Source organism: Acinonyx jubatus, chromosome D4 (assembly GCF_027475565.1).
Source record: "Acinonyx jubatus isolate Ajub_Pintada_27869175 chromosome D4, VMU_Ajub_asm_v1.0, whole genome shotgun sequence".
Taxonomy (NCBI): domain Eukaryota; kingdom Metazoa; phylum Chordata; class Mammalia; order Carnivora; family Felidae; genus Acinonyx; species Acinonyx jubatus.
The window spans coordinates 64,794,874-64,814,091 of NC_069391.1; the positions used below are offsets into that span (position 1 = coordinate 64,794,874).

The 19,218-nt window shown below is 42.5% G+C and overlaps 1 protein-coding gene across 1 annotated transcript in view; it reads left to right on the forward strand.

The window, feature by feature from the left end:
* The window catches only part of FBP2 (fructose-bisphosphatase 2), a 29,258-nt gene extending 13,273 nt beyond the window's left edge, over nt 1-15,985 (forward strand). Inside the window, exons 4-7 of the mRNA XM_015068296.3 lie at nt 5,300-5,440; nt 7,556-7,693; nt 13,982-14,101; nt 15,567-15,985. Coding sequence (XP_014923782.1) covers nt 5,300-5,440; nt 7,556-7,693; nt 13,982-14,101; nt 15,567-15,761 — 594 coding nt within the window. The 3' untranslated portion in view covers nt 15,762-15,985. The remainder of the gene's footprint in view (nt 1-5,299; nt 5,441-7,555; nt 7,694-13,981; nt 14,102-15,566) is intronic.
* The last annotated feature ends 3,233 nt before the right edge of the window (nt 15,986-19,218 follow it).

A 19,218-nucleotide genomic window follows, 5' to 3' on the forward strand; every position in this document is an offset into this window, starting at 1 on the left:
TGTACTGTAGCAAAATATTTACAGTGCAACTATTGAAGGAAGTTGGATGAAAGGTACATGGGATCTCTGTACTATCTGTGCAACTTCCAGTGAATCTTTAATTATTTTAAAATAAAAGGTTAAAATTCAGGAAAATCTAAATTTATATAAGAGGTTGATGAAATTTGGGAATGCCTTGCAATTGCCTGTCCAGCATGCTCCTGAAAATGTATGTATGTATGCATATATATGCACATGTATTAACTTGCATGGGTGTTTGCATCTGTGAATCAACTGAATGCCATAACCATGTGCCAGATTGCACCTCATGGTGGGAAAACAGGCCTGAACAAGACAATTGGCACCTGCCACCATGCAGCTTGCAGTCTATTTAGGAAGGCAGACATTAAACAGCACTAATGAAGGTGTGTTGGGAGCTTCCCAGGAGAAGCACTAAGTACCTGGAAGACTAACCAAGAGGTCCGAGAAGGCCTCCATGGAAAGATGATGCTTCACCTGGGATGTGAAGGTTAACTATGAGTTCCTCAGGCAGAAGGTGTGAGGAGAAAAGATTGGGCCATGCTGGCTAGAAAGAAGGTCATATACAGATTCTTGGAGCTCAGCTGCAGGGTGGTGGAATGTTCAAGAAGAGAAAAGAAGCTCGGTATTTTTTGCGGTGGGGGCCTGGGTGTGGGGTGGAGGATGGTGTTGGACAAGGCTGGTCAACCAATGGGGGACAGATCATGGAAGACCTGGTAAGATTAGTTAAGAATATCAGACGTTGAGGCAGTGGGAAGTCAATAACGTGTTTTAAACGAGAAGTGACATGGATCAGAGTGGGGCAAGGGTGGAGTTGGGGGATCAGGAAGGAGGTAAAGGTCACTTGGGGCCAAGTGGTGATGGTAAGGATGGAGAGGAGGCCATGGAGTTGTGAAGAGTGGGTGCAAGGAGAGACTGGGCTCAGTGACTGAGTGGAGGGCATGGGGTAATGGCAAGGAGGGTGGTCAGGGAAAGGGAGGGGCAGGTGACCCTGAGGTTTCTACTGGGCAAATGACAGTGCCATTTGCTGAGACAGGAAGCAATGGCAGAAGAGCAGGGATTTTGGGGTTGAGATGGGGCAGACAAATTCCATCTTAGATGATACTGAGTTTGGGGTACCTGTGGGATACCTGACTAGGGATATCTGGTGGGCAGGTGACTCTGAGGCTGGGCTCTCAGGGGAGATGAAGATGGAGGACTGGGAGTGTGTGTAGGGCTTTGAACTTTGGTTGTGGGTGAGATTACCGAGCAGTGTGTAGACTAAGAAGAGAGCTTTATTAGTTAGGGCTCTGGTGTAAATGGCAGGAATGGCAGGAATGGATTAGGAAACTCCAAGGTAGGAATATGGCCAGCCTCAGGGAAAGCTAGGACCAGAAAAGAGTCTCTTATCTTGCCTTCCTGCCACGTGGCCAGTTCACTCCTTCTCTCTGTGGACCAAGTTTTCTCTGCTTCTTTGGCCAATGGCAGAAGAAAGGTGCCATCCCACAGCTCCCAAGTTGACATAAACCAGAGTGTTCTAGCCCCAAATCTGGATTTCTGGGTAGACTGTGATTGGGGCAGTTTGGGTCAGGCATCTACCCCAGACCTCATTAGATTTTTCTGTCTCACAGCAATTCAGAGTCTCCACATTGGATAGGGTGGCAGTTAAGAAAGTCCATTTTGCACTGCGGAGAACCAGGAGGAGTACCTGCATTAAGGGATTGGAAGAATAGGGGATGGCAAAAACAAATGAGAAGGCACACCTAGAGAGTTCAAAAGAAGTCCATGAAAGGTTCCTGGACCCAGTTCCAACATGGGGATGCCATGGGGTCCCCACATAGCATCAAGCAATTCTCAGACACCAGCAGGTGTCCAAGAAATCAACTCGATTCTGACACTATCTATCCAGAGATAGCATCAGATTCCAGGGTTTAAGGGCTCAGTCCTACAAGGCAAGCCTGTACTTCTGACCAACATGCTATAGATTGAAAGTTCCAATGACTCTCCCCGCCGCCCCTGCCGGCAACTCAATTCAGATGCCAGTCGAGAGCCCAGGTTTTTCCTGTGCTTCTGACTGGTTACAAATCACAGGTTCCCAAGACCCCTTCCTCAGGTTTGATTAATTTGCTAGAGCAGCCCACAGAACTCAGAGAAACATGTTGTTAGATCACCAGTTTATTATTAAAGGATATAACTCAGGAACAGCCAGATGGAAGAGATCCCTAGGGCAGGGTAAGCGGGAAAGGGTGCAGAACTTCCCTGTCCTCTCCAGGTACACCACTTTCCTTGTATCTCCAGATGTTTACCAATCCAGAAGTTCTTCAAACCTTGTCCTTTTCGGGTTTTATGGAGGCTTCATTACATAGGCATGGTTGATTAAATCACTGGCCATTGGCAATTGATTCAATCTCCATCTCCTCACCTCTCCAGGAGGTCAGAGGGTGAAGAAGAAAGTTCCAGTCTTCTAATCACGTGATCACGTGGTTGATTCTCCGGGCAACCAGCCCTCCTCCTTAGGTGCTGTCCCAAAGTCACTCATCATCATGACAAAGACACCTTCATCACTCTCAACACTTAGGAAAGTCTGAGTGTTTTGGAAGTTGTGAGCCAGGGACTGTGGGCAAAAACCAAATATATAGGAGAAATGCATTTTGGTCATCTGAAGGAGCAAATACATATTTCTTATGAATCACAATATTGCAGTCCAGAAAAGAGGGAAGTGGACAGATGCTTAGGAGAGGCCCATGTCTCTCACCTAAGAAGGTGACAGTAGTCAAGGGACCCAACATTGCCCAGGGGTAGGGTCAGGAGGACTGGACAGTGTACTCCTGATAGAGTGGACAGCTGGTAGCCTGCGGTGGTAGCAGGAGAAGAAAGACAGCTACTGTAGACAGGCATTTCAGACTCCAGGATCTACATGAAGACAGAGATAGGGCAATGGCTAGAGGGAAGTTTTGGGATCTGGAATGTATTTTTTGTTATTTCTTAAATTTTTTTTTAACGTTTATTTATTTTTGAGACAGAGAGAGACAGAGCATGAACAGGGGAGGGTCACAGAGAGAGGGAGACACAGAATCTGAAACAGGCTCCAGGCTCTGAGCTGTCAGCACAGAGCCCGACGCAGGGCTTGAACCCATGGACCGTGAGATCATGACCTGAGCCGAAGTTGGACACTTAACCGACCAAGCCACCCAGGCGCCCCTTTTTTGTTATTTCTTTAGACCAGAGAGTTCTGCCTGTTATTAAAAGCCAGTGAAGCCAGGGGGAAGGGGTGGTTATCCTCCAGCCATGGGGAAGAGGCCAGAGGGCCACGGAGAGGGTGCCACCCTGTGCAGCGGCTACAGGATCACAGCTCAAAGATAGAACAGCCTCTGGTCAGGGAAAAATCAGTGGGAAGGAACCCTAGTTTCATACACAGAAAATGTGGTCCTTCTGATGGCCGAATGGAGGTGTTTTAGGAGCATCAATGGTGAAGACTAAAAGTTTTAATTAAAAACCTTTCAATTTTCTGAAAAGTCTTTAGAGCTCATTCTTTAAAGCTGTGGTTCCCAAACTAGCATGTTTCAGAATCACCTGGAAGCTTGACTCTGGAGGCCCAGAGTTTCTGATTCTGTGGGCCTAGCCAGATTGAGGGAGGAGGGGGGACAAATATTTGCTCTCCTAACAAGATCCTTGGGGATACTGATGCTGCTGTTCCACTTTGAGAATCTGCTCTGGGGTCTGGTTCTCAGAATCTGTATGTGACCAGTAAATCTGGAAGTAAGGCCAATTTATTGAATATGTGTCCAAGTCAGATGGAAATGTAATTATTTGCAAAAAAAAAAGTTATTTGAAAGAATGTAAGATGGGAAAAGGAAAAATTATTAAAAGGAACATGCCAGTTTTTTTTTAATTTTTTTTTATTTTTTATTAATTTTTTTTAATTTTTTTTTTCAACGTTTTTTATTTTATTTTTTGGGACAGAGAAAGACAGAGCATGAATGGGGGAGGGGCAGAGAGAGAGGGAGACACAGTATCGGAAACCGGCTCCAGGCTCTGAGCCATCAGCCCAGAGCCTGACGGGGGGCTCGAACTCACGGACCGTGAGATCGTGACCTGGCTGAAGTCGGACGCTTAACCGACTGCGCCACCCACGCGCCCCAACATGCCAGTTTTAAAGAAGGGTAAGGTTTGGTAATTATAATCAAGTTGTTAGGATATTGTTTGTAAAGGTCAGACTAGCCCCATGTTGTGTGACAGTGTTGAAGGATGAAGGATGCTGGCTTAGCATTGGGAGATGTGGGTCTGTCCCAGCTTTATCACTCACTGGTTTCAAGATATTGTGTGGGTACCTCTCTTGACCTCCATCTCTTCTCTTTTATTTTATTTTTAAGAAATTTTTTAAATGTTTATTTTTGAGAGAGAGAGAGAGAGAGAGAGAGAGAGAGAGAGAATCTGAAGCAGGCTCCAGGCAATGAGCTGTCAGCACAGAGCCCAATGCAGGGCCTAAACTTACCAACCATGAGATCATGACCTGAGCTGAAGTTGGACACTTAACCGACTGAGCCACCCAGATGCCCCACCAAACTCATAAGTTTTGATAAACTTGCCTTTTAGAGCATAAGGACGTGGGGAGGGAAGGAACCTTCGAGAGGTATGGGGGAAACTGGGTTATGAAATAGAGTCTCAGCTGCAGCTCTGTCCCTCCATCAAGAATATTTGTTGCTTCTTCCTTGGCATCCCCACCTGTCCTGTCTCTGAATTCTCACTCACACCTGCATTGCTGCCATGGCAAAGGGGGAGGCTTCCTGAAGAAAATGTTCCGAACTATAGACGTGGGCTCATTGTGGTGTGGGGATGGAGGTGGGGGGCAGGCAAGGACTAGGCCTTCAAGGTACAGCACATGGAACAGGGAAGAGCCCTGGGCCAGGCTGCCTGGGTTTGGCTCCACCTCTGAGGCTTCTTGATGTCGGGTGAGTTATCCAAACATTTAGATTCTGAGTGCTTCATTTACACAATGGAGTTGATAAAGATTTTTCCCTCTTGCTTATGACTATGAAGAGAGGCTGTGGTTTTAGCATCTTGAGTGATTTCTTGGCAGGATGCAGACGAATGTGTTCAGAAACCAGGGAGAAGTCCAAGAATGGCCTTTGCAAAATGACTCAGGTAGAACCGTTCATTAATATGGCAGCTCATTCCCTCCAGGTGCATGTGCTTCAGCTCAAAATGCTGAGAACTGCGCTTCCTTCAGTGCCAGCGGCCTCTGGCAAAGGGTTCTGTCCAGAGACAATAACACACCATGTTCCTCTTTTCTCTTCCGCAGACCTCAGACGACGAGCCTTCTGAAAAGGATGCTTTGCAGCCAGGCCGAAATATTGTGGCTGCGGGCTATGCCCTCTATGGCAGTGCAACCCTCGTGGCTCTTTCCACTGGGCAGGGAGTAGATCTCTTCATGCTTGACCCTGTATGTACCAATATGGCAGCATCAGTACTTAGGACTCCATGTACCTCTGTGCTTTAATTCCAGTCCCCTGGGATAATTTTCTGGTCATTCTTAATACTTGCTTTTTGGGGCCAGAGAGTCTAGTTGGTGAGCCAACACCAACATCAAAAAATGTTAAAGACTTTTGTGTAATGGAGGGCATTTGAAGGGTTCTTAGGGGTCTGTCCTATCAACCCAGACCCTGTCCTTAAGGAGTTTCTAATCTAAAAATGTGTTAAACCTTTTTGGCTTATGGGAATACAATGATTTAAAAAATCATAATGTTGCCAATGTCTAGACAGTAACATGGACTTTTTAGAGCAGCACCATCCAATAGAACTTTCTGTGACCATGGATATGTTCTATAATCTGTGCTGTCCAATTTGGTAGCCACTGGCCCCATGTGGCTATTGAATACTTGTAACGTGATTAGTGTGATTAAGAAACTGGGTTTTAAATTTTATTTTATTTTAATTAACTTAAGTGACTACCCTATTGGACAGCTGGGTTTGTAGGACTGCCTCTAACATACATGTTCTTCCCAATTAAGTAAAGGATGTTACTGCATTAATGGTAAAGCTCAAAATGCAAGCTGAAATGGGCAGGTCTTGAGGACCAGGAAGCAGGAGTCACAGGAATGGGCTTGCAGCTTGGCCAGTCTGTTTTGGACACTACCTCTGATTCTGTGTCTCTCACTCCAGGTTCACTTGCCAGGGAGGAGAATTTAATTTGCCAAGATAAGTCAAATGCATGAACTGAGCTAGAGGAGGCTCAGTCTAGTCTTCCTAGACTGGCATCCACTGAGGAGAGTTAGTTCTTCAAAGGGAGTCAGGCTGCTTTTAGGAAGTATTACTCCACACTGGGCTGTTCCAAAGCAACAAATGTGCACAGCAAGTTATTAAATTTCATGAACTAAAAACCACCAAGAACTTTCCTCTAATAAAAAGTTGGGTTTACTGAACAAGGGAGGATGTGTTCTAGAGGAACAGTAGAGTGTCATGGTAGGAGGGAGTTGGGATGGACTTAACTATATAGCAAGTGGGCTTTTGCTTGATCTCAGGAGGATTCAAGAAAGAGAGGGTTAGTTCTGGTTTGGGAGTTGTCTAGAAGTGGGCACAATTAATGATTGTATATCAATAATTTTTATCTAGGAGGTGGGAAGATTAAAGTGAGGGTAGAGATTCATTGGGAAAGAAGCAGTCATCACATACAGAAGAAAGGGATGCTTAGTTACTTTTGTGGCTGTTGAGTATTCTTATCATTGTCTTATTTCAGACATGGTCAACATGGTCTTGCCTCTTTATACTCTTGGAAGGTAAATTCCTATGTTTATTAGGAACCTTCTAATCTAGCTGCCAGCTGTGAGCTGTCATCGTGGGGGATTTTCACTTTCTTAGTCTTTGAAGTTCATTAAAGCTGATTACATTTCCAAGCCTGGTTTTCCTCTTAGTGACTTAGAGAGATATCTAGCCTTTCAAAGTGGTACCTGCAACCACCTAATCACATCCATAAGTACTCAGATAAACAGGTACCTGAGGGATGTCCTTATAATACCAGCACTCAGATAAAGGGGTACACCAGGGGTATCCCGCAGAGCAACCACAGTGGGGGCACGGCCACATTTTTATTAATGATTCTGAAGATTTTAAAATTTTTTATCCAGTTTACTCCTTATGCCAAGTGAATACAGTTTCTGATGGAAGGGATTTCCTCCTTAACTTGTGTAAGAGTCACTGGGATATCAGGAACTTTTAATGGTTTCTAAGACTGAGTCATTTACATAAATGGACCACCCATTGGTAGGGGAACTGCATCGCCCACCCTTATGACAAATTCAATCCGTGAAACTTCTTCCTCTCATTGTCTATGGCCCCAAACTCCCTTGAAACATTAGGAATTAACTGGGGATGAGAACTTGGGGGAACAATACTGCAAGCTTCCCTATAAATGAGTAACTGGGCAGGCAGTGAACATTACCAAGGAATGTTCTCTAGCAGTCCCACATTTTCTGATGCTCTCTGATTGTTCGGCAGTGTGCTGTGGGCTTCTGTTTCCTGGTTTCTCTCTTCTTCCAGGTGTTTCTCTTCATCTTTCTAGGCTCTCGGTGAATTTATCCTGGTGGAAAAAGATGTCAAGATAAAAAAGAAAGGAAAGATTTTCAGTCTCAATGAGGGCTATGCCAAGTATTTTGATGCTGCCACTTCGGAATATGTGCAGAAGAAGAAATTTCCAGAGGTGAGTGAAGGAAGCCTAACACAGTAGCAGGGAGAATGCTGCCTCACTGGATCCCTGTTTGGGTGGTGGCTTTGGGAGCCTGGCTGACAGAGGTCGGTGCCACTGATTATGGCTCTGGTTGGTATGAGAATGACTGACTCTGCCTTTCTTCATAAATGACCAAAGTCTTTTACAGCTAAAGTTACCTACTAAAGATAATATTCCCCAGTTAGTTTTTTTAGGAGACATTGTTTATGAAGAAGACAGACTACATTTTCAAAATTCAGGATTCAGGCCTGAACTTCTCAAGTCATTTGTTTACTGAGCTACCACCTATGTAGATTCTGGTCATTCCATTTTAGATGGAATAATTAATTCTATTTGAAAGTCCCATTCATATGCCCTAATATCAGGGCCTTGTGTTTACCCCAAGCTTTAGGACGTTTTTTGTCTCTCAAAGGGATTACCACGTTCTAGACTTCATGTGGCTGTTAATGCAGCCCAAACACTCCATTCAGTATGTCCACCATACTAAGAGAGCTTTTAAGACAGGCATGGGAGCAGAGTCAAAGAATTTCTAGACCAGAAGTGTAAATTCTGGTCTAAGTTGGAAGAGGGGCTCAAGCTTGTTTACAAGTGGGACCCTCTCTCACCAAACTCTGGGGCATGTCATTGGAATTAAAAAGTCAGTGTTCACTTATAACAGAAATGGCAGACTGCTGAGCCCAACATATTAACCAATATTTCTATACGGATTCAAAGATGAGACCCTTTTAAACAGCAAAGGAAGGTACCTATTCCCCAATATAAAGCAAATCTCCAGAATCCTCCAGTTGCCCTTTAATGTGAAACCTGAGATTTACTATGTATCTGTTCTTAGCATAAAAGGCATTGTTTTGCCTATAGGAGGTTTTGGTTTTGCTTGCTTACTTTTACATAAAATCCCTTACAAGTTCCATAAACTGAAGACTAGGGATTAGTTGTTAGGGAAAGTCGCTTTCTGGCTTCAGAAAGTTTAGTCTACATGCAATGGCTGGAAACTAGTGTGAATGCTTGATAATTTTCTCAGGCAATGCTTGAGAGACCAGGGAGGTACTTTCTTCTGGATGTAAAAACAATGATCATTTTGACTCAAGTGCCGGATGGTCTTGGGAGCGTCCAATTCTGACTGATCAGAAGAACAGAATGAAACCTAGAGTTGGATCCCAGAATTTCTACCTAAATATACAAAAAGGAATTTTGACTTTGGACAAATGGGAATACACTCAACAGGGTGGTGGGCATCCTCCTGGCTGTTGTGGAGGTTTGCAGTGATCCCTTAAAGAAATTAAAAGAAAATTAGGGAAAATAATCTGTGCCCCCTTCCTCAAAAATTCTCTGTGAAGAGAGAGGGGCAGAGATGAAAGCAAGAGAGGTTGGCCTGATGGGCGTCGGCTTGAAGCTGTTGCTTTATTTTATTAAGTACTTTTTACTATTTTTAAATAAAGGAAGGCCCAGGGTTACTTGAGTGGCTCAGTCAGTTAAGCATCCAACTTCATCTCAGGTCATGATCTCATGAGCTACAGCCCTCATCAGGTGAGCTCAAGCCCCGCTTTGGGCTCTGTGCTGTCAGCATGGGATTTTTTCTCTCTCCTGCTCTCTTTCTCTCTCTGCTCCTCGTGGGATTCTCTCTCTCTCTGCCCCTCTCTCATTCATGCCCCCCCAAATAAAGAAATAAAAATTAAAAACAAAACAAAAACAAAAACAAAAAAGAAAGGTCCAAAGAAGAAGGCAATAAATAGTTTGCAATGTTTCTACTTGACTGAAACTCTGATTTCTATTCTTGTTAACAAAATTTAAAAAGTAATATATCTCAAAAGTTAAACATAGAATTGCGGTTTGACCCAACAATTGTGCTCTTATGTATATACCCCAGATAACTGAAAACAGGTATTTAAACACACACACACACACACACACACACACACACACAAAGCCCCACCTTATACACAAATGTTCATAGCAACGTTATTTATAATAACCAAAGGTGGAAACAATTCAATGTCCATCAACTGAAGAATGGATGAATAAGTGATGGTACATCCATACACGGTAATATTATTCAGTCACAAAAAGGAGTGAAGTACTGTTGCATACCATAGCATGGGTGAATCTCAGAAACATTTATGCTAAGCAGAAGGAGCCAGATGCAAGGACAAGGTTAATGTATAGTCAGATTAGTGGTTGCCAGGAGCTGAGGGAGGGGATGGCAGGGACTACTTAATGGGTGTAGGGTTTTCCTTTGGGTGATGGAAATGTTTTGTAACCTGACAGTCATTGTTGCACAACATTATGAATGTGTACTAAATACCACTGAATTATGCACTTTAAAGTTGTTAATTTTATCTGATGTGAATTTTACTTCAATTTTAAAATGTGATCTAAGATGAGGAAATGTAAAACTTACAGAAATATACAAAATTAAAAGCAAAAGTCTCCCCCCTCCCATACCCGCAGCCAAGTTGTTCTTTCCAGGGATGACCACTGTTCAGTGTTGCTTCTATTCTTTGGGCTGGGATGGCAGGAGGAATTATGCACACCCATCTCCATATCTACCCCTCCTCCCCTTCAGCAGATCAGGTAGAGCATATTAGTCTCACCTGATTTTCTCTTTCATGACTTGAAGATTGTTCTACACAAGCACAGACAGATTTGTGGGATTGACTGAAGAGGCTGCCCAGCCTTGTGTTGAGAGGACAGAATGAGCTAATTCCTTATGGAGAAAAGCTTTGCTTGCCTCTGATTTTCCACCAGGAGACCCAGAGCTGCAATGGAGATGCCCAAATGTGTACACTCGTGACCTCGTGCAAGTAGATGTGCACAGCACATTGCTTACTGGGGTTACTGGATCAAAGTATATGAGCACTTAACATGTTAATGTTATCAAATACTCTTCCACAAAAGTTGCATCGATTTAGTCTCTGGTGCCATATGAAAGAGTACCCGTTTCCCTGCATCCCTGATGGTGCTAGATATGGTGAATCTTTAAAACTTTCTGTCCATCTGATGGTAAACAATGAACCTTGTGGCTTGACTAGTGTGTAATTAATTATGATTTATGTCATACATGTTTCCTTGTATTTATTGAGCATCTACTTTTGTCTTGGTAAATTGCCTATTTCTATCTTTTCAAATATTTAATTAGTATTATTTATCTTTTTCTTGTTGCTTTGTATAAGCTCTTAGTAAATGAAAGAAAATAGCCTTTGTGTGTTATTCATATTAGAAATGTATCGGGACTTTCAACTTTTGATCCTATAGAGATGCTTACAATTTCATGTTATATTTATTTATTTTTTATTTTATTTATTGATTATTTATTTTTTAAAATTTACATCAAAATTATTTATCATATAGTGATTGATTTCAGGAGTAGATTCCTTAGTGCTCCTTACCCATTTAGCCCATCCCCCCTCCCACAATCCCTCCAGTAACCCTGAGTTTGTTCTCCATATTTATGAGTCTCTTATGTTTTGTACCCCTCCCTGTTTTTATATTATTTTTGTTTCCCTTCCCTTAGGTTCATCCGTTTTGTCTCTTAAAGTCCTCATATGAGTGAAGTCATATGATATTTGTCCTTCTCTGGCTAATTTCACTTAGCATAATACCCTCCACTTCCATCCACATAGTTGCAAATGGCAAGATTTCATTCTTTTTGATTGCTGAGTGATACTCCATTGTATATATATACCACAACTTCTTTATCCATTCATCCGTTAATGGACATTTGGGCTCTTTCCATAATTTGCCTATTGTTGATAGTGCTGTTATAAACATGGGGGTGCATGTGTCCCTTTGAAACAGCACCCCTGTATCCCGTGGATAAATGCCTGGTAGTGCAATTGCTGGGTGTAGGGTAGTTCTATTGTTAGTTTTTTGAGGAACGTCCATACTATTTTCCAGAGTGGCTGCACCAGCTTGCATTGCCACCAACAATGCAAAAGAGATCCTCTTTCTCCACATCCTCACCAATATCTGTTGTTGCCTGAGTTGCTAATGTTAGCCATTCTGACAGGTGTAAGGTGGCATCTCATTGTGGTTTTGATTTGTATTTCCCTGATGATGAGTGATGTTGAGAATTTTTTCATGTGTCAGTTGGCCATCTGGATGTCTTCTTTGGAGAATTGTCTATTCATGTCTTTTGCCCATTTCTTCACTGGATTATTTGTTTTTCGGGTGTTGAGTTTGATAAGTTCTTTATAGATTTTGGATACTGACCCTTTATCTGATATGTCATCTGCAAATATCTTCTCCCATTCTGTCAGTTGCCTTTTAGTTTTGCTGATTGTTTCCTTCGCTGTGCAGAAGCTTTTTATTTTGATGAGGTCCCAGTAGTTCATTTTGCTTTTGTTTCCCTTGCCTCCGGAGATGTGTTGAGTAAGAAGTTGCTGCAGCCAAGATCAAAGAGGTTTTTGCCTGCTTTCTCCTCGAGGATTTTGATGGCTTCCTGTCTTACATTGAGATCTTTGATCCATTTTGAGTTTATTTTTGTGTATGGTGTAACAAAGTGGTCCAGGTTCATTCTTCTGCATGTTGCTGTCCAGTTTTCCCAGCACCATTTGCTGAAGAGACTCTTTATTCTGTTGGATATTCTTTCCTGCTTTGTCAAAGATCAGTTGGCCACACATTTGTGGGTCCATTTCTGGGTTCTCTGTTCTGTTCCATCGATCCGAGTGTCGGTTCTTGTGCCAGTACCATACTTTCTTGATGGTTACAGCTTTGTAGTATAGCTTGAAGTCTGGGATTGTGATGCCTCCTGCTTTGGTTTTCTTTTTCAAGATTGCTTTGGCTATTCAGGGTCTTTTCTATATATTTATTTTTTGTTATATCTAATGGATTTTGTGTACCAAATTATAAATTAATGTACTCATGTTTCCTTCTTCTGTGCTGTCCAATACATAGCTACTACCCACATATGGCTATTTAAATTTAAATTAATTACCATTAAATAACATGTAAAATTCCATTTTCATCTATACTAGTCTCATTGCCAGAGCTCAACAGCCACATGTGGTCAGGGGCTGCCATGTTGAACAGTGGTAATAAAAAGCATTTTCATCATCACAGAGAATTTCATTGGACAGCCTTATTCTAAATTATTTGTGAGTTTCTCCTTTTAAGTGTCTCTCCATCTTGAAGTAATTTGGTTGTCAAGAATGAGGGTAGGAGTCTTACACACCTGTTTTCTAAGCAGCTAGCCCAGTGCTGCTCTCTATATAGTGCTCTTCCATGTTGATTGGAAGGTCATGTTTACCATAAATGAATTTCTTGTCTATCTTTAGACCCAGGACCATGCTCTATTCTGATCTACTGTTTGGTGTTTGCATTTCTTCTTTGAATATGTAAGCATTGTTAGTTCACTATATGTTCTTAGATTTGGTAGAGATACATATGTTTCTCTTGTTCTTCATTTTCATAAATGTTCAGGTTTACTTTGGCAGATAATTTTAATACCATTTCTTTCAAGTTTCTTCCCCAAAAAGTCTTGATATTTTCTAAGAGTTTTAGAGTTTTCGTTCTTATGTTTAGGTCATCTATCCACTTTGAGTTAATTTGTCATATGGTATAAGGTAAGCTTTTCGTTTTTTTGTAACATTGGATTATTCATCTTCTTACCATTGAATTGTAAATTCATTTATTTTTATTCATTTATGTATGCTAGTCTCCCCTTTAGTTGGTGATTTCCTTGGGACTGTCTTCCCAATTTTCGCCTCCTTGGGGCCCAGCCTGGTGCCTGGCATAAAGAAGATGCTGAAAAAAAATTGTTTTAATGTTTATTTATTTATTTTGAGAGAGAGAGAGAGAGAGAGAGAGAGAGAGAAAATCCCAAGCAGGCCCCATGTTAGCATGGGGCTCAGTCTAATAAACCGTAGATAATGACTTGAGCCAAAATCAAGATTTGGACACTTAACTGACTGAGCCACCCAGGTGCCCCTGAAAATTATTTATTGAGCTGAGTTTATACAAGATTTCTGAGCATGGCTACTCATGTTGTTACCTAGGAGAGCATATTGCAGATTTTGCATTGGATCTAATACTCAGGGTTTGGAATCACCTACAGTGCCTGTTTTTATTGCATTTCAATTTGTTTTGTTGGGTGAATTTCTCTTGCTGTCTAATCCAAGCCTAAATGCTTTTGGGGTCTCCCTCTTTCCTTAGAAGCCTTTAATAGTTAATTTCCCGTGAGTTGAAAACTTCCTAAACCAGGATACCTGGGTAATGGAGTATCTAATTCAGATGAGCATCTTATCTCCTCTCTCTGCCTTTTAGGATGGCAGTGCTCCCTATGGGGCCAGATACGTGGGCTCCATGGTGGCTGATGTGCACCGCACCCTGGTGTATGGAGGGATCTTCCTATACCCAGCGAACCAGAAAAGTCCTAAGGGCAAGGTAATTCTCTTTTGTCCACTGGCTCTGATCAGTAAGCCAGTTGGAGTTCCCTTTCTCTTCATGTCTGCTTTTAAGTTACTGTTCTGTCCTTTTCACGTCCATTTGTGAGTGGGCATGTGGAAGAGAAATGAGGGCTATTTCCCATTAATGAATCTGAGGCTGTGGGAGAGATGAAAATTGTTGTTGTTGGCAATTTTCACTGGCCTTCACTTCCCCTTTTCCTCATGCCCGTAACTCACCATGAGTCAACTGTGTTCATCTACCACTTTCTACATATTGTGCCTGACCTGTAGCTTCAGCACCACCTGATTCTAGATTAAGGATCCTTTAAAAATCTAATGAAGAGTATGGACTCACTTTCCAGAAAAAAAATGCACATAAACATACATACTACATACGTCTTTAGGGGGTTCACAGATCACCTGAAGTCTACCTATGAAGCCCCTAGAGAGTTCCCAAACTCTAGAATAAGAACTGGTCAGAATTTATTCAATATTTCTACAAAGGTAGCTCCTGGAAGATCTTACTGCTACTTTATGACACAAACCCCAAAATACTTGTATTATTAGGTGGGAATCTTATGATCCAAGTGCATCTGTCTTGAATAGACCCTCCCATGGAAACGTGTCTGTTTTTTAGCCAATCACAGAAATCATAGGTAAGTAGACACATCAAAACACAGGTCTACTGTATTCTTGGGGCACAGCAACAACTAGCCACATGTATATATGTCTCCCAGTGTGTGCAATTTGAATTATTGGAATGCCGGATTCAAAGCCAATGACCAACCAAGACAGACTCTGTTCCTGCCTTCTTGGGTGAGCATATAAGGAGGAAGGCAGTTACTAAACAGAGCTCAGTGTGACAAATATATGAAGAGGGATGTGCTATTGGAGTGCAAGCAGTAGAAGTTAATTCAGTCTCGGGGGCTAAGAGAAAAGACCATTTAAATACTAGCAACCTACCTTGTCAAGTTGATGCTTGAGATGTGGAATTCCTCCATATGATCTTGGACACTGAGGTTATCCTGAGAGGCTACCTAGTATTCTCCAGGTGACCTCCCATCCCAACCAAGCGGGACTCCTTCCTAGTCATAAGGCCTCATGTACAGAGGCTCCTGACCAGGCCTCAGTGTCAATTTGCCTCATTGCCAAACTGTAAGAAACTAGTATCTAGATCTCATACTTCCAGACAAGGAGACAGGTCTCCTATGAACACAAAGGTCACAAGATGGGTAGATACTGACCAACAGTGCCCCAAAGATGTGATGATGAACAACATCTGATGCACCCAGCCTTCTGGAGGGCCCTGACCTCAGGAAGCCCACTCTGCTGGGGTGCCCAGTGTGCTCATGCTAATGAGACAGAAGTTCAGCAGTTGTAATTCCTTCACTGAGCTTTAGGGGTGTGGCATGGGACTTTTGGCAGCTTGCCAAGCTTGTCCACCTAACTCTGTTTCTCCACAGCTCCGGCTCCTGTACGAGTGCAATCCCGTGTCCTACATCATAGAGCAGGCAGGAGGCATGGCGACCACAGGCACCCAGCCTGTGCTGGATGTGAAGCCAGAGTCCATTCACCAACGAGTTCCCCTCATTCTAGGGTCCCCGGATGATGTGCAGGAATACCTCACCTGTGTACAGAAAAGCCAGGCAGGCAGGTAGTGGGTTTGACCCTGCAAGCTGTCTTCTCTTTGCCTTGTCCCTTCTATTAAGGGCCCTAAATGAACGATAAGTGGAAACAATGGTGATGAGTAACAAAAGGCAAAGCTCCTGAGTCACATCCAGAAGAACAGCAGTGAACTGCTTGTCACAGATCCAGACGCTAGAGGCGGTTCTGTGCTCAGTGTAAAGGGCTCAAAATAAAAACCCACATGTGAAAAGAACAACTTTGATTTGTCTTCTTTCATGGACGGCAGCTAGTAGAGATATAGTTGTAAGTCTGCCAGCCAGGGAATTGGCAACTACCGACTTGCGGCAAAAAGTCCAGAGATTAGCTAAGAATTTGTCTTGGTTGGCTTATAATTTGAACCTAATGTATTATCCTGTAGTGATTCATTTCCTTTCTTGTGAAAGAGATAGACATATTTAATATATATTCTATATTTAAATGTATATTTACATGTACTTAAATGGCTGGCAGTTATGGAAGAGCTTTTGTCTTACTTTGGATAAGTTTTGAGTTAGAAATCTTATGTCTATTAAATTCTGAAGCTTCAGATTGAGCCTTTTTCGGGAGCGATGATTTGGATGACCAATAATTGTTTGAACAGAAAGGTGTGGTCACCTGTTGACTAAGCCACATATGAAACAGAGTTAAGATTTAAAAATTAATACCTACTTTTCTCAACCCCTTAACTTTGAATTTTCATTTTGGGGAGAAGATTTTAATTTATCCTAGGGCCTGACCAGAGTGCATAGTTAAATATCAATCATTTTTCAAAATTATGTCAGCATTGGGATTGGGGTGGCATATACATCAGGAACCTCAGCTTGTTCTCACAAGAATTACTATATATGTATATGGACCCAGAGGACAAAAATCCTTAATGAAATATTGACAAATCAAGTCCAGAAGTACTTAAAACAAAGGTGCATCAGGACAACATCAAGCTTAACCCAGGGATTCAAGAGTGACTCAACATTAGAAAATCCACTAAAGTAATGCATTAGGCAATGGTGGTGGGGAGGTGGGGACAAGGAGGAGCCATGGGCGGAAGCAAGGCTCTCCTTTCTCACTGTGGCTTTGGGTGGGTGGTTCATACAACCCAGTGCAGATGTCAGCATGTGTATAATTCAGGACTCAGCGTTGTTCCTCAGCTAAATATGGCTTTGCAGCAGTAACAATAGCGGCAAAATTTTAATATGTAATTGAAATGCTTTCAGCCTCTCCAAAGGACACATCAATTTTCTTTTTTAAAGAAACATTCTGATTTTAAGCAATGGGCTACTTTATTATAGACTTCATCTGAAATGTATATCTCAAAGATGCCAACTGAAGTCTTCACTTCAAAATCTCTTAGGAATACTTTGATTTGGTGAGCGTACAGCACTTGGTCTAAAGACTGCACAGCCATGAGGAGAAGGTTTTGCTGGAAACAGAGGTGAGAGACAGCACCTTCGGTCATGGTGTGTGTTGCTTTGATAAGTGTGGCGGACGCTCAGAAGATCCAGGCACGATTCATACGCCTCCTTCTTCAGGCTGAGACCATGGGTCCCTGTAAGTGAAATCCTGAAACAAGGAGCTGGGAAGAGCTTGGGACTCCCCCAGCCCATTCTCAGAGGCCACATATCAAAGATTGGAGGGAATTGGTGGAATGGTGCCTGAGTGACTGTCCTTTCATAGGCAGGGGACAGAAGAATTATTGGTGGGATCTCTGGTCTAAGTGATCTGAGGATCCCTTTCTTCTTGGTTTCTCATTCTCTCCTGATTGCCTTCCCAGGTTAAATGTTTGGGTCTGTCTCAGGGGGAATCCAGGTGTTCTTTCCATTTTCTAAAAAAAAAAAAATAATAATAATATTTATTTTTGAGAGAGAGAGTAAGAGAGAGAGAGAGGAAGGGGCAGAGAGAGTTGTAGACAGAATCCGAAGCAGACTCCAGGCTCTGAGCTGTCAGCACAGAGCCCAATGTGGGGCTCGAACCCACGAGCCATGAGATCATAACCTGTGCCGACATTGGACACTTAACCAACTCAGACACCCAGGCGCCCCTTGGTTTGCTTTCCATTCTCTAGCATTTCCCAAAGTACTCTTTATGGGTCTGGCCCCACTTGGGGAAGGTGGGACTATTCACTGGTTTGCATTGTACTCTGGGCAAATGGGCTTCAGCAACTGGAAGGCAGAGCCATTAACACAAGGAGAAAAGCCATATGATTATTTTAATAGATGTTTTTTAAAAATAAGAAGAAGGCATGCTGTTTCAAATCAGTGGGAAGAGAATGGTGAATAATTAGCTAGTCGTCTGGGAAAAAAATAGAAGTGGATTCGCAAAACGTATTACAGATGGATTCCAGAATTAAACATAAAAAACGGAAGTACGAAAGGGATATATTTATGACCCTAAACGGGACCAAAAGACAGCAAGAAAAATGTATAAAGGAAAGAGATGCGATTTAACAACATCCCCCACACAAAGTTAAGTCACTCCAAAGTGCAGGAGAAAATGTTTGTGACAGGTAATAAAAGGCACATTAAGGATCATACATATTAAGAGAAAAAAGATAAACCACCCCCCCAGAGAGATAAACTAAGGATATAAAACTGCAGTTTGTGAAGAGAAAAATACAAATAGTCTATAAACTAGTGGGAAGATGGTGAGACTCCCTAAGGATCAGGAAATGAGAAGAACATGGCCCATCTGTTCTCACTTAGCAGATGCACAATAAACAGCAGTGACTGATCCTTTCAGATGTCCTCAGGTGCTGAGACACGGCCCTCTTCTGCCTGCTGGAGAGACAGATCACAGGACGGCCACAGGATGGCAATGTGGCAGCTCTGTGGACGTTGAGAAGTTTAGATAAGCAGGCCCTCTGACCTGCGGGGTCAGCAGGGAAACCTAGATGAGACTTTCTAAAGTTACATATTGTCTGTAAGAGCAAAAAGATGGGAAGGATCGAAGTGTCCAGCAGTAGGGAGATGGTTGACTGTGGAAAGCTCTTCAGTGGTTTGAGAAAGTTGCGAATTACTTAGAAACCCGCTCCAGCTTTTATGAACATGGAAATAAATCCCTTCCCTAGTTCAAGGGACATCACAATAGACAAACGTGGAAAGAAATAAATATATTGGCACCATGCTAAGCCCTTTTGCTCCACCTAACCTGATGACAACACCATCTTTACTCTCTGTATTCACTTCCTGTAATGAAATCTAACCACCTTCTATCATCATTATTATTATTATTTGCAAAGAAGGGGAAAAGGCATGAGAAAGATATGCAGGAAAGTAGGACATGGTGGGTGGGTCTATAAGATGGGTCTGTGTACCAGTCTGGGTTCTCCAGAGAAACACAACCAATAGGATTTAAGCCTTCCTGCCCTGACACAGACAGACACACAGACACACAGACACACACCCTATGCCACAGTCTTGAGGCCGAATTCCTTCTTCCCTTGGAGACCTCAGT